This window comes from Sardina pilchardus, chromosome 24 (assembly GCF_963854185.1).
Source record: "Sardina pilchardus chromosome 24, fSarPil1.1, whole genome shotgun sequence".
In the NCBI taxonomy this organism is placed as follows: domain Eukaryota; kingdom Metazoa; phylum Chordata; class Actinopteri; order Clupeiformes; family Clupeidae; genus Sardina; species Sardina pilchardus.
Window position 1 is genome coordinate 23,858,405 of NC_085017.1, and position 25,000 is coordinate 23,883,404.

At 46.6% G+C, this 25,000-nt stretch overlaps 1 protein-coding gene across 2 annotated transcripts in view; it reads right to left on the reverse strand.

Moving 5' to 3' along the window:
• Positions 1 to 25,000, reverse strand: part of vps50 (VPS50 EARP/GARPII complex subunit) — a 135,694-nt gene that overhangs the window by 66,733 nt on the left and 43,961 nt on the right. For both annotated transcript variants that reach the window (XM_062529423.1, XM_062529422.1), the window contains exons 12-16: positions 23,538 to 23,678; positions 12,846 to 12,981; positions 1,900 to 1,991; positions 1,268 to 1,362; positions 408 to 506 (exon numbers count right to left, since the gene is read on the reverse strand). In XM_062529423.1, coding sequence (XP_062385407.1) covers positions 408 to 506; positions 1,268 to 1,362; positions 1,900 to 1,991; positions 12,846 to 12,981; positions 23,538 to 23,678 — 563 coding nt within the window. The remainder of the gene's footprint in view (positions 1 to 407; positions 507 to 1,267; positions 1,363 to 1,899; positions 1,992 to 12,845; positions 12,982 to 23,537; positions 23,679 to 25,000) is intronic.

Sequence of the window (25,000 nt, forward strand, 5' to 3'; positions counted from 1 at the left end):
GGAACTAGGGGTGCGGAGAGGAGGAAGAGATGGGAATAGAGAGAGGAAGAAGAAAGAGGGGGAAGACCTGAGGGGAAAGAGAGAGAGAGAGAGAGAGAGAGAGAGAGAGAGAGAGAGAGAGAGAGAGAGAGAGAGAGAACAGGGAAATAGCAGAGCACAGAACATGGGCTGGCAAATCTAAGTGAAGAACAGCTGGAACGCCAGAGAGTGAGAATAAGGGATCGAGGCTGAGAGTGAAACAAAGGAATTAACGAGGACTGAACACCGTCAGGCAGCCAACTTAAGCTAAACAGACAGAAATAGCTTGAAAGAACAGAGGAGAACGAGAGAGAGAGAGAGAGAGAGAGAAGAGGAGGACCTCCGTGCGGGGTTTACCCCCCCGAGAACGTGGCGCTCACAGGACTCACCTGTGGTAGTTCTTGAAGTAGTTAACGCTCTGGCGCTTGATGGACTCCTGGAGGACCTCGGAGCGGCTACCGCAGAACTCCTCCCCCACCTGCATCAACCTGAGCAGCGACGGCAGAGAGAGAGAGAGGGAGAGGGAGAGGGAGAGAGAGAGAGGGAGAGGGAGAGGGAGAGGGAGAGGGAGAGGGAGAGGGAGAGAGAGAGAGAGAGAGAGAGAGAGAGAGAGAGAGAGAGAAAGAGAGAGAGAGAGAGGGAGAGACAGAGTGAGAGGATCAGTTTCTTGTGAATCTTGGATACATCTAAATCTAAACATCTAAAAGTGTTTGCCATATACAGTATAATACTCCAAGCATTCTCAATGTAATCTTGGCAATGCAAAACTATTTGCTAATAATAAAGCTTGCTTCAACTGAACTTGAATTGAGAGCATCAACAAGACAAGAACAAGAACAGAACACGGAAGTCCGCTGTCGTTAATTAACTCCATCAGGTTATGTCAGACATGATATGGCAGGGCTGCTTTCAGCGTCCCCAGTGACCCGGGAGCGTGAGGGCAGGAACTTCCCCCAGGAGGGCCATGGCCTTAACAGCCCTTAGTAATTGACCAGCTTGGATCCCGGGGACTGATTACCGCGGTCTGGTTGCCCACCGAACAAGCAAGCTCATTGATGCCGTTTTTTTTGTTTCAACCCCCCCCCCCCCCTTCACTGGATGGGGGTTTGGAGCAGCCACTAAAAGGGGAGGGAGGGGGGAGGAATAGAAGGGGATGGGGCAGTTGGGAGGGGGCAGTTGTGCTGTCACAGCCTGTCCTACCCCTGCTGGGGCAATTAGCATTAATGAGGATGCGGCGTCCGTGCCATACCTGCTGATGACATCCAGGACCACGATGAAGTCGTCGTACTTGAAGTTGGACATGTCCGTCCCCAGCAAATAAGCCTTCACCTTCAGCTGGACGTCCTGCGGGGAGACGGGATGGACGTCAGAGAAGGGGGTTTGGGAGTTGGGGATGGGAATTAGAGAGAGAGAAAAGGAGGGAGGAGGGAGGAGGAGGAGGAGAGAGAGAGTGAGAGAGAGAGAGATGAGAAGTGGAAGGATGAAAGCAGAGCAGAATCCAAAGATGGACAAAAAGAGCAAGCGAGGAATGTCGAGCAATAAAGTCAGTACAAGTCAGCTGACAAGAAATACAGAGAGTGTGGAGGAATAAGGACGAGGTGTCAAATGGCAAAGAGACACATAAATATAGGTGACGTGCGAGACAGGGGATAATGAAAAGTGATAAACAGTCACAGACAGGCAAACGGAATCAGAAGAGAGAGACCAAAAAAAAAAAAAAGAACAGAAGAGTCAGAATAGGACACTGGAGGAGAAGAAAAAAAACGAAAGAAATCGGCGAAACGGAGACACAGATAAAACCAGATAGAACAGACAGACATGAGGCAGACAGATAGGGAGGCTGGGCCAGACCCCAGGCTGGGAGAGAGTGTGGGAGCCCACCTGCCAGATGCGGCTGAGGCCGTGCTCCAGCTTCTTCTTCACGTAGGTGCGGCCCACCACCGCCTCGTCCGAGCCGTCCTCGCTGCTGCCCTCTGCAGGAAGACGCGTGTCAGTGCACCCCGCTCCACAACAACAAAAAACCACACACGCACACACACAGCAGCACAAACCTCCCTTAACATCAAAGCATCCTCTTACTCCTGCTCCCCTATCAGAGCTTGTTATTTCTGCCCTACAGCTCAGGGCTGGCCTCTCAAAGTGTTGGTAAGAGACCAGGCGAGACCCAGGGTGGCCTTGGAACTCCTGCTCTCTGAACACATCTATCCATCTCAACATGGAGCTCTTGGGACGAGCTTTCAAGTTCAGCAATTCATGAGCCCCTGTCGCCATGATAAGAGACTCGGCCATGTCCTCTTTGGCATCAGAGCCAAGACCATAGAAGTCAGCACTGCCAGAGGACACTGGGATAGATGACAATAAATAAATAAATAAATAAGTTAATAAATAAATAAATAAGTAAATAAATGTGGTGACCCCATGAATGTGGGATGCGTTGGATGGCTACAGTGACACCCTTTCTCTCTTCCCTCTCTCTTCCCAGTCACCCTCAAGAGCCATTTTCCCTGGAGGCAATCAGCCTAATATGCTGCTTGAGGTTGACATCTGTGGAGCGGCTGTTCATCATGGCGCTCGACGGACGGCGTGTCAGCTGACGACGCGAGCAGCGCCATGTGCCAAGGACATTAGGGCCGTCGACCCAGCAACCCCCCCGTTATAATCTCACTGGTGTCAATATCGAAGCGTGCGCTAAACGTTTAACGGGAAGGGGAAAAAAAAGAGAGAGGTGAAAAAAATACACGTTCGGATACACAGAGATAAAGTAAGGGTTCACACGGGGGTCAGGTTCAGCGAGCAAGACCTTGGGAATGGCTTTTGCGTCGGGTGCCGAGCGTCTGTTGCGACCGCATAAAATGTAGCGACAGAAAGTGCCTAGAGCCTGCCCTTCGCAATAGAGTCGTTCCGTCAGGCGTGGCCATGCAAAATGAATGAAAGCGCTAGCAGTGGCAGAGGAAGGAGGCAGGATAAATGAGAGAGGTGGGATGGGAGAGACGGCCTGGGAGGTGGTGGGTGGGAGGGTGCCTGCCTGAGCTGGTTGTACTTGACCTCTGAGCGCCCTGCGCTTTCTCAAAACAGCGATGCGAGCCGAACAGATGGGGGCTGTGGGAGCAGGGTTAGGGAAGAGAGCGGCAGAGTCGACACACACACACACACACACACACACACACACACACACAAGCAATTCAGTCGTCAATGTTGAAAAAAGAAAGAAAAGAACTGGAAAATGAACAAAACAAAAAATCAAAGAATGTTCTACATCAACAAAAGAACACCATTTGGCAAGAAGGCAGAGCAAACCGCCTCATGGGTTTTTTTTTCTCTCCCCGAAACTCCTCTAATGGCATGGAAAGGCAACATTGTGCCGCGAGGCGTCAAGAAACTTGCCGGAACAGTAGCCGAGGCCAGAGATGGGAGTCGGGGGGGGGGGGGGAGAATGAGGTGTTTCTTCAAGGACAGGAGCGGGCCAAGACACAGTCAGTCGCACGGCGGTCTCCGCAGCGATCCTTCCAAAAAAAAAAAAAAAAAACCCGGCAAGTTCTAGATCGTGGGGCTTTTTTGGAAGCAGCAGTGTAGCTGAGCGTTTGTCAGGTTGCGGGCTGTCATCGTTATCAGAGCAGGCTCGTCGTCAATCAACGTTGGGTTTCTGGTTCTGGGCTTTCCTTTCTCGACACTCTCACACAGGTTCACCCAATACGGCCAGCGGGAGATTCACTAAGGCCAGAATGTTGCTGGTTAAGTCTGCAAAACCCTTCATCAATAACCCCCTTCTGTATGTTTTGGACGTTTGAAAAGCAAGGTTATTGATTTCTGCCTGGAGTACTGTAACAGGAAATACATTCCCTGAACAAGTCACATGTAGAAGACTCGGTACACGAAGGTAAGGTGTGCACGTGCACGTGTTTTTGTGTGTGTGTGTGTGTGTGTGTGTGTGTTTATATGTGTGTGCAAGCGTATGTATGTCAGGATGTTGGTCAAAAAGCCCGAGGGACCCATTGACCTTTTCTTCTACAGCAAAGGTGTTCTGTCCAAACATACACACACACACACACACACACACACACACACACACACACACACACACACACACACACACACACACACACACACACACACACACACACACACACACACACACACACACACACACACACACACACACACACACACACACACACACACACACACACACACACACACACACACACACACACACAAACACACACACACACACACACACACACACACACACACACACACACACACACACACACACACACACACACACACACACACACACACACACACACACACACACACACACACACACACAAACACACACACACACACACACACACACACACACACACACACACACACACACACACACACACACACACACACACACACACACACACACACACACACACACCTAATCCCCTGGGAAGGCTCTTTCCGGCCGGCAGCACAGCTAGGCTACAGTAAGGAAAGGGGACTGCCTGCGTCTGAAGGCTGTGAGCTGCAAGGGGAACAAGCGGAGCGGAAGAGGACTGGCGAAGGCAGATGATGTCCGTGCGCGATGGAAACAGATGAGAATCCAGCGGCGAGAGGGACTTTCTGCCCCCACTGGGGCAAGTGACGGGGGTTTGGGGGGCATTTCTGACACCTCAATGTGAAAGGGGCAGAAAGGTAACCATCAGCCATCTGCCATTCTATACTCATGCTGTCTTCTAAAAATAGAGTGCAGCCAGGTATGGTATGGAAGCAAGGGGGGTATTGTTTTGATAACACAGCATATGCTATTGCTTTAATAAACAATATCATGTTACACAAGTGTGATTTGAAGAGGCTGAGACAGATCTATGATGCGGTAAATTTGATCATTCATTCTATGACAGTGACACGCAATGTCTGGGGAAAGAAATGCATCTAGTGTGCATTGCTCGGTGTGTGAGGCCAACCATCTCAGCTCTTCAAATGTTGGATAGTTGGCTATCCTCTGAATTACATGTCGTCCATTGCTGGACTGTTCTGAATTCATCTTGAATTTCGATCATTAAGAAGCAGCATACAAATTTCACTTCAACTCAAAAATAAAAAAATACCAACGTGTCAGTCCATTGCTAGTTGATATTTCAACCGCACTCGATACCTGTTTGTTTCTACTATGCAAATAAAGTCGGGCAGCTTAAAACACAGTCGGAGAGCTCTTTTCCAGCCTCTCGTCACACCTGAAGACTGTGGACTTTGGAGGAGAATCAAAGAGCTCCTTGGCTGCTGCTGACAATGGAGTTGATTTTTCCCCTCGCTTCTGCGTTCCAGGAGGAGAGAGGAGAGAGCAGCTATGCGCAGCCCTGGCATAAATCACCAGTGGCCAACTCCTGCACAAAGCAAGAAAACACTGCTGCCCAGGCCGAGCCTCCCCTTATCAACACACACACACACACACACACACACACGGAAGGAAAAGCAGACAGACTTTACTCACGAACACAGACATGTAAATACACACAAAAACATTTGTGCCCAAGTACATGCACGAGAACACAAACGACCACACTGGTATCTCTACCCAAGCTCGTGGACAGACAGACAGACAGACAGACAGACAGACAGACAGACACAGACTCTCTCACACACACACACACACAGAGACAGAGGTATCTCTATCCAAGTTCTTGGACACACACACATACATATGCGCACGCACAAAAACGCACAAGCAAACACACTGGTGCTCTCTAAGCACACACATACAAACATGATCCCACACACATGCACACAAGAGTTTAACACTGTCTTGGCTATATGAATGGAAAGTCTGCCTTTCAGGAACTGCCTTCAGTCATCCAGAAAACAAACGACACAACAACAGAACCACACAACGTGCTGGCCGCTGCTCTGTACAGTGCATTCACGAGTAAGTAGGAGGCTCTCCTCAAAGCCTTCTACTTGGAATGGCTGAATGAGACTTAATGCTTAAAGTTTAAAATGCACAATGCACCGTGCACTGTGTGCGTGTGTATGTGTGTGTGTGTATGTGTGTGTGTGTGTGTGTGGGGGGGGGGGGGTATAGAATACGCTCACGTCACGTCTCATACTACCACTTTTTTTCCTCAGAATGATAGTTTTATGCTCTGGCAACTCCCACAGCTAAATGGAGATATCGTCCATTTATTTATTCATTTTCATCATTTGTTCATTCAGTTCGAGCGCTCACTTCATGCGACACATTCTTAACAGTCTTGGCTCTGTCATGTGCCTCTATTGTCCCAGTCCCAGTCCCACCCACCTTCTCCTCCCTTTCAATGTAAGGAGACAGTCTATGAATACACAATACACAACATTTAAAATCTATACGTATATATACATACAAAAGCCAAAAGCCTCGGCAGGGGATTTGGGCAAATAGCCCTGTATGTTTATGCATGCATGCATGCGTGTGTGTGTGTGTGTGTGTGTGTGTGTGTGTGTGTGTGTGTGTGTGTGTGCGTGCGTGCGTGCGTGTGTGTGTATGAAACTGAAGGTGACCTTGGCCAGTGTCAGTCTCAACTATTAAGGAGCAGTGAAGAGGAGGATGCCTGTAATGCTGAAGAAGATGCTCTCATCTCTCTGGGCTGTGAGTGTCTCCAACATGTCCGCAACACCGCAACAGCTATGGCTAATATCTGTCTAGTCTCTCACATCTGTAACCTGCTTATTGCTCTGATTCCATCCAAGTTCCAAACTGTAAGAGTGACCCAACAGTGTCACACAGCAGGAAACAGATCTGATGAGAAGAAAAATAAGATCTGCGCGTTGCCTTGCCCGTCTGACACACAAAAAAAGTGTGGAAATTGCTCACGACTGAGACTGATTAAAGAGGAGATGGAGAAGAGCAGAGGCAAGAAGAGACACTGAGTAGCACAAGAGGATGGGGAAGAGACAAACAAGACAAAGGGGAGAGCAGTAGGTAAAGCCGGAGGCAGAGTGGATGAGGAGAATGGACAGGCTAATGAGATAAAGTGAACAAACAAACAAAAAAAAGATGAAAGAAAGAGTGTGTCTGATGCAGTCTAACAACACCTGCAGCAGCTACTTTCTCTTGGCAGTTGGGGGACTATTAACCAGACTTAAGTGCTATCTTTCTACCTATTACACTTGGACACAGACTGGATATATATAAGCATATAGTTTTACGTTTAAGGTTGAGTATTACAACAAAATCATAAAGCAACTAAATAAATATGGTTTAAAAAAAATTAAGTGTGCGTAATTCTGTGTTGATGTATTTGCAAATAGATGGATGACTTTCATGATTTTACCTGATCCATTTTACTTGAAAAGAATTTGTAAAGAATTTCAAAGCTATTTAATGCTTTAATGTTATTCAATACTACAAGCCCATATTCCTACATTCTAAGCACACCTGTCTCATAAGTCCAAAAAGTCTTGGTCATGCAGAGAGCTGTTTGTCTTTCCATTAAATATTGCATTACTCAAACCAGGACGTTGATTTCTCTCAAGTGATGACTGAAGAATAACGTCATTGCTCTGCTTCCATCCACCTGTTTGATGTTGTTGACCGTTGACCACTAGAATAACTGTGCTCGGTTACGGTACCAAGTACATTAGGGTAATGTTAAACTGTCCACAAATGACCAGACTCCAGTAACACTCCGATATGACACTAATCTACAAAGAATCACATAGTGCTTTACAGGGATTAACCTTTCAACCTTTTTTTAAAGAGATTACGCATGGAGATTTGCTTTAATGTTTCCTGCACCCTAACTGTAGTCGGCGGCGATGAGGAGTAGTCACAGGGGTTGTAACCAAGGTGACCATAACATTCTGTTCTCTAAGCGACAGCTGTGGCTCTCAAACAAACAAGACCAACAACAAAAAAAAAAAAAACAGAAAAGGCATCCTGATCGTTTGGTAACACACTGATTCTGTTTGCATACTGTAGCACACGTGACCAAAGAACATTGCATTCTTCCATAACCTTCACCACAAAGCGCATAACATGCCGACATCTTTCAAGCAACTATTTAGAGGCCCCCTCGGCATTAAGCCTTCCTGCTCTTCCTGATGACAATGAATTACTGAATCTCTAAATCAAAAAATAGGACAACAAACTTCTGCTCCGATTTATCAAGTGCTGCTATCCAGGAATGCTCTTGGAAACTTAGCGAGGATAAACGCGATGCGCTCCTCTCCCGAGACGCCCCATGAGCTAAGAAGTCGGCTCTTCAGTGTTGTCTTCTCCGCCGGTTGATATACGAGTAACGGTCTGCCTTCTTTTGCAGGCAGGGCTTGGGTGTTCTTGGAGAGCGACCGAGGCTGATGGAAAGAGCATCCATCGCCGTTACACACCAGAGACGAGCGAGCAGACATCTCGTCCACATGTCCAGTCCTGGGCAAGCCAAAACTGCTGGAGCTCACCTTGACTTAGGAACAATAAAAGCCTCTGTCATCCTCCTATCCTCCTACACACACACACACATTTCAGAAACAAATGATGATCATGGGAAAAAGTGCATCTCTGTGTGTGTGTCTGTGTGTGTGTGTCTGTGTGTGTGTGTGTGTGTGTGTGTGTGTGTGTGTGTGTGTGTGTGTGTGTGTGTGTGTGTGTGTGCGTGTGTGTGTGTGTGTGTGTGCGTGCGCGTGTGTGTCTGTGAACGGCACATGATCCATCAGTCGTTGAGGATGATGGAAGCTTCAGCATGGAGTACAAGACATTGGCATCCGTGGCTAGATGAGCTGCGCACTCTCTTTAAAGCAGGAGCCAGAAGAGGTTATACAATCAGTCTCCTGGAGAGGCCACTACTCGGCAGCCTGATGGCCCTAACAGACGAGAGGATAATGGACCACCTTCTACACAAAGAACAAAAGGCTCCAGAGGTGAAACCAACCTTACAGCGTGAATACATGGTCATTGTGTGTGGAGCTGTGACCGCCCAACACTTTTCATCCTGTGAACTGGTTGAGCCCGTCTCTCTGCGAAGACATTTGTGATAGTTTCTGTTCGTCGTTTGTTTTGAAGGTATACTCAGACGTTACAGAGGTCAAGTAACCAACTTCAGTGGTCATGGTTGGCTGCGGCCGGTGAAAGAGGCGGACGTTTATGGATGACCTGTAAGTCCGACACAAGCAGCTCTTAATGGTTAAAGCCAAGAGGATCAACTAACACCTGAGGTTCCACTAGAGGATGCTTTGGTGAATATGTGTATGTGTGTGTATGTGTGTGTGAGAGAGAGAGAGAGACAGAGAGTGAGAGAGAGAGCGTGTGTATGTGTGTGTGTGTGTGTGTGTGTGTGTGTGTGTGTGTGTTTACTTGTATATGTGCTTTTGAGTGTCATTGTTGTCACCTCTAATTCCACTAAAGCGTCTCGGAGCACAGGCTGGTAATCACTCACTAATTAAGAAGAGGATGGATAGACGAGTCAGGATAGATGGGTTTCGTTTCAAAAGCGAAAGTAACAATGGGGGGAAAATAAACTGCACCATCAATAAAGATTATGACGTTTTATGGGCTCATTACATTAATTAGAGATATATTACTGTTTGCTTCCACAACCTTCACCAAAGAAGAGGACTAGCGAACCATTCATTCTGAAAAAAGGTGAAAAGGAGTGAGAGAGAGAGGGAGAGAGAAAAAAGAATAGAGAAGTGATATGTGTGTGTGTGTGTGAGTGTAGACACACACCTGGACAGAGCTATAACTTTTGGAGTTTCAGCAAGGACACCGCTGATGACAAATCATTTGCCGGCTTAACTGGCTGATTGCGGGTGGACAGCCTGCATGGGCGATAAAGATGACAGATCGCAACCCTGCCCTTACCTCAGTCCATCCCGCTGACAACTATCAGGGCCGGTACAGAAAATGTAACGGACGTCCCCTTGCCCCTCAAACATGACCCCCCCCTCCCACCCAAATTTAGTCTCACTGGCGAATCCCCAGCTGTTCCAGAAATGTAATTACGCCGGAGAAGACAACCACACCAACAACGATTTTTGGGAAATTCATTTCTTTCTATTTTTGAAAAGAACAACTGGCACACTTTCCGCTCCTCTAGTCTCCATCCCCTATTCCAGCTTCAAAGGACAGAAGTATCATATCTACCGGTATACATTTATATATATATATATATATATATAAGTGCACACGTACATCAATCACGAGCTTATGGCTCTTTATCTCCTTGAAGAGTAGACAGGAATAGAGTGCAATATCTGAAGTACAGTTCAATGATAAATGGTAGTGTATGCGAGGGAGAGGGAGAGGGAGAGGGGGGGAGGTAGAGGTGGAGGGGGGACTCTCTGTGTGTGTGTGTGTGTGTGTTGCCTTACCAGCCTAGAGCATCAAAGCGGGGAGATCTAACTGATGACACAAGCAAGATGGCCGTGCTTATCCACAGATAAGCCTGTCCGGGCAGCAAATGCTTACTTTCAGTGTCCTCTACCCCCTGACTACAAACTCTAACTAAGCTTAACTGTGAGAAAAAAAGGGTGAGAAAGAAAGAGAGAGAGTGAGAGAGAAAAAGGGAGAGGGGGAGAGAGAGAGAGAAAGAGAGGGAGTATAAAAATGAGAGAGAGAGATGAAGAGAGAAGGACGCCAGCAGCAAAAGGGAAGAAGGCAGGGGAAGGAAGCCGGTCAAAGGATGGTGATGGGACAACAACAACTTTTGGCATCATCTTCAAAATAATGTTCAATGGAATAAACTTATGTGAATAACAGATAACCACCCCTGCTGTTCCCACTAGCTGTCCAAGCTATGCACTATGTAATTCCGTACTTTGGGTTGGAACACCCCACAAAAATGCAGATAAGCAGTCAAAGCAGGACATTGCCAACAATATTGTCCAGAGACACCAGTTTGCAGCTGTTAAACGTTTTTGTCTACTTTTTAACTTGGTAAATTGGTCGTTTTAGACTGAAACTCCAAAATGCTTTTTTGAGTACCAGAAAGAAGAATAAGGGAAAAAGACTAAAGTGACTAAGATAGAAATAAATGCACACAGCATATTTTTAAATCGAATAAGAGAACTTCGAGAGATACTAAGACAAAGAGAGACTGTCGACACATTATGGCCAGGGAGAGAAAGTGAATGACAGTCAGGTGAACACTGGTAAAAGGATCACAGAAAGAGAGAGAAGGCACAAGAATGATCCAGACAGAAAACTCAGATACGGTAGAAAGAACAAAGAGAAACAGAGAGAGAAAGAAAGACAGAGAGAAAGAAAGAAAGTGAATCAGCAGCAAGTCAAGAGAAGAATACAAAAAGTGATGCTATTTATATGTTGTTTATTAGACCTCACCAGTGCTCCACTTGAAGTGGATTCTTGTATTATAAAGAGAAAAAAAGGACTTATCAGCAAGACTAACGGCGTGAGTCATTCATTTAATCTCCTTTACATTCTCCAAGATTAATTCCCTTTGCATGCTAGGAATACAATTTATTTCCCCAGGTTTTCAGTTCCTTAGAAGACTTAAACATTCAGAATGAAACACTTTGTGATGTACATTCGAGTCAGTATGCAGCGACAGAAAAATAAACTGCAGCAAATGGAATGACTCGACAGAACGCTGTGATGAATAACCAAACTTAAGGTTCGTGGCTCGGTAAACAGCTAATAATGTCGGCTTTCCATCATATTTACTCGCGAATGTGTATTCAGTGAGTACTGAATTGAGCAAATGAATGTTGTGTAACCACTTCTCTCGCTCCCTGCCCCTCTCTCCCGTAATCTCCTCCTTTCCTCGCCCCCCCTCTGTATCACCCGCATTTACATGATGTCTTTGGAGTGCCTCGTTGGATTCGGCAATGTCAGAGTCACCCAAGTACAAACGGCAATCTACTGCAGGCCTGCTCGATGACCTTAAAAACACAAAGAACAAAGGAGTTGTCCAGCGAACCGTGGCCCGTGGAATACATTCTACTTGACTATCAACACCGCCACGATCTCAATTACCCGGTCAACCCCAGGCGGTGACTGCTGGCCAAAACCTCTCGGTCCGCTTGAAAGCCATTTTGCCTTTCCATAAAGGAGGAGAGCGCGACCCGGGGCCGTAACGATCGACGTGAATAGGCTCGTAAATCCATCCGGCCAAGGAAGAGGGCTTCGTAATGAAAAGCCAGCCAAACTCAAAAACATTGTCAGGTTTAAATTGATTTAGGATTGCCGTTAAAAAAAAACAGGAGGTTCGAGGTTGGGCGTGTACACAGGCCTGCATGAGAACACCTCACCTTGCACCACACCGCAGCCTTTAAGCAGAGCCAAGATGGCGAGTGAGGGGTCAGCCACGTTTGCAAGAAAGAAAGGACGCCAGGATGAGTGGTGGTCTGGGAAAGTCAAACTTTTGCTTTTGAGGAAAATGTTTATCCTAGACCTTGGGGTTGGGGGGGGCTTTGGCACTCGGCAAAGAGAAACGGGCATAGGGCAGGCATAGTTGACTAAGATTCAAGTGGGTAAAATCAGAGTTACAACACAGAGGCACAGTTGAGAGGCTCAGCTACCTGTGGTGGACATAAATTCTAATTTGCAGCATGGCACATTTGCAGGGCTTGCAAAAAAAGTTTTGATGGCCCAAAACTACTCTGTCCAGCCCAAATAAAGAGAGGATAATATGTTAACCTACCTAACTCTTGAAAACAATGAAACCATAATGTCCCAAGCAAAAACTGCAGCACAGGAATAACATTCAAGCTGCAATGGTGGAGACCTTCGACAGCAACAATAAACACTTTTTACCAGAGGACTGAGAGTGCAGAAGTATAAATATTAGTTAAGTGTATCAAAGGAGATGGTGGTGGAGGGAGAATGGAATGGACAGAGGTCAAACCTGGGTCAGGGCTGGCCGCCTCCTCCTTGTCGTGCTCTTCGTGCCACTGCATTGTCCTGTGGTAGCTCAGCATCACTTCCCACAATGCCTTGCAGAGGTCAGTCAGGCAGGGGATGTAGCTGTCTGTGGTGATGTGCTGAGAAAGGGATGAAAAATAATAGTAAATACCGATACAAGGAGGGAAAGGTAGATAGAAAAAGGGGTACAGAGAGAGAGAGAGAGGGAGAGAAAGAGGGAGAGAAAGAGAGAGATCATTCTACTTTTAAAGCAGGCATATCGACTGGCATGCAATTGGGCAGCGGGTTTTCACATTTTAACGGGCAATGAACTAGTAACAGTAAATACCGATACAAAGAGGGAAAGGTAGAGAGTAAAAGGGGCACAGAGAGAGAGAAAGAGAAAGAGGGAGAGAGAGAGAGAGAGAGCGAGAGTAAGAGGGAGGGAGCTGAAGGCTCATTTCATCATTGCCCTGTCCCACTATCTCCACTGCATTCAATCACAGAAAACATTAGCTTCCATCACTTGCAGCGCTTTAGCATATGAATAGACTCTACTAGATCCTAATCAATGATGAGTATTCAGACTGACCTGATCCTACTATCTGTATATTCTGTGAACAACCTTGCATTATCAGGCTGCATAAACCCTTGAACATAACACCGCATGACCGAACCCCCCCACCGACGGCATCCATGGCAACTAATTCTGTTTTTCTACCTGAAGAACCTCTTTAATTACTGAATTAATTACTCGGCTAATTGCAGGGCAAGGCAGAAGCGCGGTGCAGGTATTTCTTTCATTACGCCGCACCTGATGGGGAAACTCATTAAGACGGCGGCGCAAAAGCGAAGCAGCAGCTGCGGCGCGATCGGTGAAAACACGTCCGTCGTCCGCGCATCGCCGCCGTCGCACGCCCCCGCACGCGACCCAGAGGAGACGAGGGGAGGCTTTCTCTGCGTCGCCGCAGCTGCGTGCACACACACACACACACACACACACACACACACACACACACACACACACACACACACACACACACACACACACACACACACACACACACACACACACACACACACACACACACACACACACACACACACACACACACACACACACACACTGCGGCGTGTCTAACTGTGAGCACGGGCCAGACGGAACGAGGCGAGGCGAGGAGAGGCGGCCCGATCCAAGCCGGCGGTTCCGTTTCGGAGGGTTCGGGTTTTTGAAAGCTAACCGAGCGTTACCCCTCGAGCCTGCCGGGGCGCTGTCCGACGCGGTCCGCTAGATCTGAGTGGGTGACATTTTCAGGAAATGTTAAAAGAGACGAGCGGAGCGAGGGGAGTCAATAAAAATAGACGTAGCGATGATGGATGCACTCAGTCGTGGTTTACATTTACTGTGGCTAAAATCCAAAGGTAACTTTCGCAGGCAGGCCGGCTGGCGTGGCCCTTGACTGGGACTGGGCTGAGCTGCGGAGGCTGACTTTCTAGCCTGGCGGATTTCTGTGGAAGGGAAGGACGCATGGGGGGGGAAACGGACAACCTTTCACTTTTGCCTTGTGAGAAGATTGGGTGTTTTGATGGGAGTTTGCACAGAGCCTTAACCTCAAACCAACCTGGGAAGCATTATCATTCCACCAGAGGATTCTGAGAAGAGAGCCCAGAAGTCTCCTAAGGACAAAGCTAAAAAACTCCACTACATAGACACACATAGAGAGAGAGAGAGAGAGAGAGAGAGAGAGAGAGAGAGAGAGAGAGAGAGAGAGAGAGAGAGAGAGAGAGAGAGAGACAGACAGACAGACAGACAGACAGACAGACAGACAGACAGACAGACAGACAGACAGACAGACAGACAGACAGACAGACAGACAGACAGACAGACAGACAGACACACACACACACACACTAAAGCCTGGCTTTATACGCCAATACGATTCAATAAAGACAATGCACTGATTATTCTTCCGAGCAAGATGGCGGAGACCGGAACAACAGATAATACACCGACTAGACAAACAAACATTTTACACTTACAAAGGGAAAGACATATTATCCACAGTACCATATAAGTGTAATACTATTTTTGAACTTAGCATTGCCTTAAAGTAGTGATTTACTTTGACATATTGAGATTGCCCCTTTATCGTCCTAAATTATCGAATACTGGCTATTCGTCTGCTGAACTAAAGTAACCTGTCAGTCTTGTGCTTTTAAGCAATACTAATTAGTGGGCAATGATGACAAAGAAGGTGGCCTTTCAGGTCTCAGGTGAAACAGAGACATTGCTCATTACCCTACCAGTTTAATTTACCGACTGTCACTGTTTAGCTTCACGCTATTGTGATTTCACCTTTAGTGATTCAATTAGTTTCAATACAATGTCCTCTGACATTCATTATCAATGTCCATGGATAATTGGAATCCAGTGGCAATTTACCAGTCCATACTACTTCACGGATGTGAGTTCACTGCAGAAGCAGACTTTAGGGGACTAGCAATGGAGCTTAGAAGAGTACCAACCATTTACAGAGAAACCAGCAGAAACAGAAGCACTTCCAGCTGAAATTGAAGCCCTGTGGCCATCTCTCCAAATATGTTTGTCCTCGCAAACCCCATAACCGGTGAATGTTTTCCTGGACTGTACATTTCCCACAAAGGATTGATACCACCGTGAGCACACACACCGTGAGCAAATATCGACTTTGGTTGCCTATTTCAGTCACCTTTAAGGAGCTCGTCCTGGCTATTGATGGTAAGTAAATTTATGTTTTCATTACGTGTCGGGCGTCACTAGATTTGAGAAGAGCACAGCTAATATAAATCAATGCTCTGTGAAGGGGGATCAGCATGTTCACAAGGTCGAACGCAACGAGACGCCTGACCCTGCTTCCTCAGTGGTGCTTCCAACTCTCTCTGAAACCTTGATCAGTTGGCGTGAAAAGGGGGAAAAATGATTCGTGCTGAATTTCGAGGTGGGTGGCCCAAAAAATGAAAAATTAGGACACACACACACACACACACTGTATAATTTAATGAAAGGAGGGATTGTCATTTTTGAAGATAAAACTAACCGATATAAATCCTCCCGACATAATTCATTAGATGCATGTCCTTGAACAAGATGCATCCCATAGGAGGAGACTAGCGAGACGGGACTGTCTTGACTCGCACCTGTGCAAACCTTTCATGACTGTATTTGCTGATGTACAGACAAAAGCAGGGGGAGGATTTGCTCATGTCAAGAGTGTTCAAGCCCATTTATCACAATTTCATTGTGGGTGGAAGAGTTCTCCAAACGCAAATGGCTGGGTGACCTCGACAGAGCTGAACTGCGCCGAACGTGAACTCATTTCCATGCTTCATCGGCACAGAGCGAGCGGGTAACGTGGTAACATGAATATGAATCCAGAGCACAAATTACTGCCCGCGAATGAAATGGAACTTTTTAATCGCCATTGTGATTGGCAAAAAAAAAAGAGGGGTGGGTACCTTTCACAACATATGTGTCTATTTCTTTTCTTTTTCTCTCTCGATTTCACTTGTTGCCACGGGAGCCGAAACCAGGCGCTGTTGCTGGGTGATGATGACCGGGAGTGGGGGCAATTCTGAGGGAGGATGGTAAGGGAGGGAGGGAGGGAGGGAGAGGTGGATCTTCAGCCATCCCAGATAAGAGAAAATGACATCCTTTCAGTGGCTGTCACCCCAGGCTATCAGAGGCTAAAGGCAAACACACCAGGGGAATAGGAGTGGAAAGAGCCTACGCTGAGTGGAATAGGATCTGCTGGGACTGGGAGCCAACCGACCACTTCACTTCACCCTGCATACCTGTTACAGCTCTTGGGGACATGCAATTGCTCCAAAAAGTGATAGCCAGGTCCCCGCTGCATGTGCAAATCTCCCTGTTCTAAGGCTCTGATCACACACTACACGGTCACTCTATAGCTGCAGGGAGTATTTGGGTGAATGACAACCAGGGAGGGGTTGATTCAGTGGCGAGGAAATATTTACTGGAAACGCCTGCAACCCCTGCTGTGCCTCCCCCACAAACACCTCAACTCACCCCCCCACCCACTCTACAAGCCACTGCTTCAGCTGATTCACTTCATCCAGAGACGTGACCATGTTACTGCAAAAACTGCAAGGAAGGAGAAGCAGGGATTTTTTTTTTTAAAGACAAAAAAACTGAAAAATAAAAGTGTCAGCAATCTTGAGGATCTGCAAAGCCAGCAAAGTTGCCAGAACCCCCCCCCCCCCCCCCCCCCCCCCCTACCGCACCACTCCTCCCTCCTCCATCAACGGCAACTTCATAGTGGAGAGTCCAACACATAAATTCAGTCCCAGCAAAATGTAAGATAATTTTAGAGTCAGTCTAGGCTGCTTTTATTACGTCACTCCACAGAACCCACACTGCATCAATACGAGCAAACAAATAGGGCCTCAGCTACTCCTCACAACAGACTAATGTATGTCCTGCATGCACTGCAGACCCGAGGGGTATTTCTGATAACAAAGACCCAACGATCTCATATTATTTTGTGAAAGTGGATCGTTCAAACATAGAATAGAATAGAATAGAATAGACTTAATTGTCCCAAAGGAAATTTGTCAAGACAAAATCCAGGGAAATGGTTATCGTCCAGATTTTGCTCTAAGTTTGTCTACTTAATCTATAGATCCCAAAACTAACACCTTAAAATATTTTTGTTCTAATTCCACTGTTTTATTATGTTTTTACCCTTGAAGTTATTTCAAGTTATTCTCTAGTTATTTATCTGGGATAGTATGGTTGGGCATTAATATCTTCAAATCTAATAGCTATGAAAAAGTACTATTCCTAGCTTTACCAACTTTGGAGGATGGGAAACAAAGAGTGGGACAGTTCTCTGCATGAAAAAAAATGTTTTATGTAATGCCCTACATTCAAAACTAGAAGCAAAAATAGTGATATTGAGGGTATTGTTTAGTCGTTCTTGTACCCATATGACTTCAATCAGTATTTTACCCGCAAATGTAATACTTTATTATACTGTACCAATATGCTAAGTCTCCACAACATATGAGCATTCAATCTATCTATCTTTCTCTCTCTCTTTCTCTATCTCTCTCTCTTTCTGTCTGTCTTTCACTTCTCACACTCATTCACAGTGAATGTTAACACTACCAGCAAGTGCCCATCCTTATCAGTGCACATCGGTGCAGCAGTCACCAAGCTAAATGGAATTAATCAAATGCCCTTCTTTCATCTGCAACAAGGGTGGTGTGGGCTGGATTGGGCGGGGCAGGTTCACCAATGCAGGAGCAAAGAAATAGCGCAATCGGGCGACATACAGCTAGCCTCCTCCCACAAGGGTCATCTCCCTCGCTGTGCAGCTGCCGGAACTACAGATGAATCTAATGCAATAACCGAAATCCTAATGAAATCTCAACAAGACATCCCAATAACCCAAATGATAAAAGGATTATCTTAAGTGTTCAAACAGATGTTATGTATAGTTCTCGTGGTTTCCAAAGCTAAAGATGCTCTCTCTCTCCAAACTACAGAATGTCATTAGCTAAACTCTACCTGAAATGAAATTAAAACTTAAACAATTCTCTCTCTCCACTAGTAGGAAGGTAGAGTGCTCTGCTGGCCCTCTACACTCAGTGGCTAATTTACATTAAGAGGCATTAGCAAGTTGCATAATTAACTGACTTCATATTAGGTGCAGAGCCATGCACCCCACAGGCTCAGCCATTGACAGCGGGAGTTAGCGCATTCATGCAGCTAGCACTGAGTTTCACTGTTTGCTAATGACGATCACGCTCATTTCTATTCTGTGCAAAGAGCGGTCAGAGCAAGGGAAGGGAGGAAGGGGAGAAAAAAAAAGAAAAATGCTTGTGGGGTGGGGCAGAAGGCTGAAGACTGATAAGCTTTTTTTTGATAGCCCCGAATGCTTCGACAGCCTGAACAAAAACTCTCAGAACTCGGCTGGAGGAGGAGGAGGAGGAGGAGGAAGAAGAAGAATGAAAAAGGAGAAGACACAGTCTGGCGTGTTAATGATAGCAGTAGAAAAAAACAAATGAAGGCAGGTGCTCTTTACAAATGAGACACAGCACAAAGCTGAGCATCGTGCTCCTTATTAATTCAGTCATCGAGGGGAAGAAACATGCTGTGGAAATGAGCAAAGTCTCTCAGGATAATGACCAGTGCATGGAATGCAAAGGGGAGTTGTCACCCATGAAACAATCCCAAGGTCAATTTCTTAATTAAGTCTCGAGAGAAAATGTGCAGTTAACAGCACAACCACCTTAACATTGTGACTGCCTGAAATATTGCCTTAAGAATGACAACTATTAATCCAAAACAGGAAAATAAGAAAAGAACAAAAAAGACAGGTCTTACTTGGTGGACAGCAGACCAACCAAGGGCAGCCAAAGGAGGTCAGATCAAGTGAAGGTCAAACCTGGTCATTATCATACGACTGCTGTGTTATACGCAGGGTAATGAACCAGCAGCAGTGGACATGTTGCAGAGACTGGGGTGTGTTGTGTAAATAATTTGTTTACCCCGAGCCAAACTGAGCATAGCGGAAGCGGGAAAGGAGGAAAGAAGACTGCAAAGCAGTGAAGGGTGAGGTTGACCAAAGGGGGGGATGGGATGGAGGGATGAGGGATGGAGGAATGGAGGAATGGAGGGGTGGAAGGATGGGGGTTGGGGGTGTATGAGGCGGAAGCACAGACAGCATGGGGAAGCGACAGACTGGAGCAGGTAACGGCGGCGTGATGTAAAATTCATCAGCCGCTTCCCCTTCCCGCACATTAGGAGAGTGACCTTTGCGGTGGCATCCCCTCGCGCTTGAATTTTAATTCGCACGACTCCGGGGTGAAAGGTCGGGGAGGAGGAGGAGGGCCTGCCGGTGGGCGGACTGATTTGCATATAGCGCTTCCCCCGGCGGCCTCCCGGGTCCGCCGCGCCTGACTCGCCCGACTCGCCTTGACGGCTGCCTGGCTGTCGTGGAGGAGATCGAGGCCTCCGAGAGCCGCGGGTCTGTCTGAGTAGAAGTCTCAACCAGAGCCATATTCCCACAACTACACACTACAACCTTCGGACTATTCCAACTACGAGAGGCACAAGTCGGGGGGGGGACGGAGGAGGCATTAGATACCGTTGGAGGCTTTCAGAGACGACACATATAGCCATAATGACATACAAACTGCTCTTGACAATCCTCGCACTTCAGGGGGAGTTCTCAAAGCTGATAGACGACAAGTGCAAACTGTGTGACCCCATTTTTTTTTTTCTCTGGTTAGCATGCAGGCGCGTCTTGGCGATGGCTTTGCCTTCCAGTCCGATCAATCACGAAGGCCCCTGTGTGTGACACGCCGAATCAATCTGTAGTCTGGGGGGCGCTGAAGCAGAACGCGGCAGACCTCAGCGAACTGACAACGTTAAAAGTCTCACAAGGTAGAAGAGCATTCCAGTGAAACCGAAAAGAGAACGAAAATAATAGAGCGAATACGGAGAGGATTCTTCCCAGATGAATTGCTTGTGTACAAATGCCACAGTCGACTGAACTGAAAAATGGAATACGAGGATGGTCTGAACCCTGGATGCATAAATACTGCATCTGAGCAGACAAACCCGTAGTGACTCATCTTTGGACACACACACACATACAGTATGCAGAAAGATATATGAGCTAGAATACCTGTGTGAGTATGCATATGATTTTTAGAAGACCGTAATATTGAAACAGGTGCAGCAGCATATTTATAGTCATGTAGAAACAGTAACTCATCGTTGGTCACACACCCACACATGCATACAGTATACTGTATATCCAGAAATATATGGCATAGTATACCTCAGTGAGGATGAATATGATTTTCAGAAGAATGTGATATTGAAACAGGTGCAAATGTGCATCATAAATTTGACCTTGTCAAAAGGCAAAAGAAAAGTTTACCTTTGGCTGACACCAAGATTATGGAAATCCCTCCTACACCGACAGTGCACAAGCAGGTACCTCTAACACAATTAAGACTCCGGAGATGGGTGATTCACTGATTTAGCTGGAGAGATTCTTAGACTCTTACGCCCCCAGACAGACCACAAGACACAGCAGATTCACGTGTGAATGAAGGCTTTTTATGCATATAGTAATTGGGTGTGGGCCAGATAATCAAGTTCATGTCAGGCTACATCGCAGAGTAGCTAAGCCCTGTTCTCAAGATGGAGCCGATAACATCCTTCATGTTCCCAGAAAGGCTTTAAATTAAATATATATATATGTATACATTTTTAAAAAAACTGAAGGTGGTACCATCTGGCATCTCATTATTTTCCAAAAGCTGTCTCAAAAGGCGATGAAAAAAACATGTTCTCAGTGGCACTGCCTCTCGCTATCTGCTGGGAAATGAGGAAACTGACGGGTCAAGCAGACGGCCACCGTTTCATTTTTCTTTTGAATGAGCAAAGTTAAAAAATGGGAAGTTTTGAATGGGCTTAAATTACAGGTGCAGGGTATTTGGGAGAGAGCAGTTACAAGTTGATGTCTATGCCTATGCCTGTGCCCTCTGAAAAGACTATTATGCTTGTAGCTTAGGATGGTCAATGACAAACTTGGACAAGGTTATTAAAAGCATAAGCTATCGCAGCGCCCAAACTTTTTTCTTTGAAATGCAACTCCATAACTGCCTCAAGGTTCAGTGTGACTTCCTGTCTGATTTATGCACAAAGGTTAACATGAGTGCATGGTCTCAAAAAATCCAATTCCAAAATGGATGTCTTCAAACCAAACCTTTTTTTTTTTTTAATGCCATCCCAGATAAGCTACCCAGATCGTCTGTGTGAGCTCTGAAGAAAGAAAGTACCGCAGGCCTTCAATTGGGATGGAGCACAAGGAAGGAACCAGGGAATGGACGACCAGAAAGACGGATGGACAGACAGACTGACTACCGACAGATTGCTGTACATCTCAAAGACTTCACGTCGAGTTTGCTCAAATGAAACCCCTCTAACCCTGAGGAGGTGAACGGCCATTCATTTGAAACACAGCATTAAATTAGGCCGTAAAAAGGTTCTGGCAGACATCTCCATTATTAAACTCGATAAGCGGCACAGGCTTGTGGATGAGGGAGAGCGAGAGCGAGAGAGAGAGACAGAGAGAGACAGAGAGAGAGAGAGAGAGAGTCTTATTCATTTCCAGATGGATTGGGCAGTGTGCCCCCACCCTCCCCAAGAGGCTGCCTCCATTGAGGCCGCTTCCCATGAGTGCGGAAATTAATTACCCCATAAACACTGTGAATGAAAACCTTTCAAGCGATATCTGTTTCCTTGGTCTTCTGTCTTCATCTTGCTTCCTTCCTCCCTCTCTCTCTCCCTCTCTCTCCCTCTCTCATCGCCTCCTCTCTGCATCACTCTCTCTCACCTCTGCTTCCTTTGTTTTGCCTTTTCTCTTACATGACATTTCCAATTCCGGTTATGTTGTCAACACGTCCTACTGTAAGCTCACACGTTTTACACTCTTCCTAGTCGGTTTATTTTCTCTTTTTCCATTCTTCCTCTTATTTTCTTTCTCTACGTTTCTGTTCCACTCTACTGTTCCGCACTTATTTCTTTCCTTTTTCCTACAGTCATGTCATCACTCTCTTTCTATCACTCCTCTCTCTGTCACCATTCTGAATCCCTCCCCCAACACATCCACCACTTCTCTCTCTCCCTCTCTTTAGCAAAGCAGCAGAAATGGGCCATTTTCCACTGAGCTCTGCCGATGGAGGGCACACTATCCGGGCCTCTGCCCATTAGAGAGATCTCACCAAAGACCGGCTCTCTGTTCCACAATAAGGGCTTCGCCACAGAGAGGTAGGTCACCTCAGTAGTATAGGCTCAGACAGAACACGGGGTAACTACACCTGTTGTGTATGGGTTTTAAACACACTACTACTGAACCTTTATGGATTCACCGCTGCCTGTTCTTAGTATACTCAAGTAAAATGTAGGATGGAGTGGCAAAAAAAAAGTGTCAATACAGCTGCTGATGTTGTGAAGTGAAAAATGTATCCACACCTGGGAGTGCATGTCATTTACAATACATTTCTGATTTCCCATATATTTCTCTGCACCACTCAGAAAGACTAATGGACAGGAGCTCGCTGTGTTCAAACTCGGCAAACAGAGGCAAAGGGAGCAAAGAGTTTCCTGTGAACTTTTGAATTTGATTATATTTTCATGTACGAAATCCAAATTCAGTCAAAAATAAATTCCAGTATTCACGTTTGTTTGCTGAGAACTCCCTGCTAAGACTGCGTGTGTGTGTTTGTGTTCATTTAGTAAAACATTTAGGAGTGACCAATTTGAACATTTGCAGTTGTTATTTGCGGTTGCTGTTTTGAACACGCCTCTGGTGCTTCAGTCTCAGCTGATGTCTGTGTAATTTTACAGATATCCTCAGACGCTCAAGGATTCTCACAGCTTCAATTCACTTCAATCACCCACCCACTCCCGCCCTCCCATCCTGCTTGGACAGGTGTCGCAACTCTGAACTCACCTTTCATGTACCTCCGAGTACAAAGAACAAAAAAAAAGATAATGGAGCAGAGTGCTGAACAAATTCACATGAAGAGAGAGAGAAAGAGAGAGAGGGAGAGAAAGAGAGAGAGAGAGAGAGAGAGAGGAAGAGAGTGAGAGTGAGAGAAAACAAAAAAGTACCGTGCAGAGGTCTTTGTACTGCATCTTCTGGAACTTGGTGTCGGCGTTGCCAGCGCACAGCTCCACGTAGCCAAGCACCACCTGGAACACGGTGTTGTGGATGGCCTGGGTGAAGTGCATGTGGAGCTGGTCCATGGCCGTCTGTGAGAGGAAGCAGGGCAGAGGCAGGGAAGAAGGGGAGGAGAAGGGGAGAAGAAGGAGAGAAGAATGGGGAGAGTGAGGTCAATAGTAATGGCTGCTCCGTAGAGCCAGGCATCAAAATGCACGGAAACAGTTGAAACGCGTTGGTGTTACGTCTGTATTGCATTTTCATAGTAAACTGCGATACGTTCAACTATTCGCTTTTTGTAGCTTTGAACTATTCTAGGAAGCACCTCTAAAATGTGTGTACTGCATGTTCTTTCTCTCTCTCTCTCTCTCTTTTTTTTCCTGATCACACAGCTGACGGATTTAGCATTCTTCAGACGACGGTGCATATCAAAAGGTTTCTTACGAGAGAACGTGTGGGCAGAAACCAAGAGCTTTCATGTCTAACGACGTGTGAACATTAAACAGAAAAAAAGAGGAGACCATCCCTAAGAGGAATTTATCGCTAGCAGGTTTTTGAGGGTGTATGAAGAGGCAGACATGGGAAAGTGAGGAGGAGGTGTGTGTGTGTGTGTGTGTGTGTGTGTGTGTGTGTGTGTGTGTGTGTGTGTGTGTGTGTGTGTGTGTGTGTATGTGAGAGTGTGTGTGAGAGTGTGTGTGTACAGTATGTGCGTGTGTGTGTGTGTGAGTGAGAGTGTGTGTGTGTGTGTTCTGCTACGTCCTTCTGTCTAATCAGCGTGGTTATTTTAGATTCACCTCAGCCCTGAGAATGCTACACTGTAATCAATGTCTCCCAGTGCCAGGCGAGAGCCCACCTCTCCTCTCTCCACCTCCCGCTTTAATGCAGCCGTCTCAGGAGGTGGCTATTCTTTCACTCCCATTACTTGCCTTTCAGGCATTCTTTTAAAAATCACTGAGCCGCTGAGCGCATTCACTGCGTCTGTCTTTTTCCATCTTCTCCCTGACTCCAGGTGACTCACACACACACGGGTAGATACGCTCACACACACACAGGCAGATACGCTCACACACACACGGGCAGATACGCTCACAAACACATGTGTATGCGCACGCGCACACACGCACACACACACCCCTACACACACACACAGACACAAACACACCACAACCACACCGTGCATGTCATGCGAACAGCTTTCCTGGGGCCTTTCGTGCCCCCCCCCCCCCCCCCCCCCCGTCAGGACCCGGTGCTTCCCTCGACAGTGTGAGACAACTCTAATGAAGCCTCCATGGCGCTGGCACACACACACCGCCCGCCCGACACACACACACACACCGCCCTGCCCTGCCCGACACACACACACCCCGCCTGCCCCAACACACACACACACACACACACACACACACACACACAC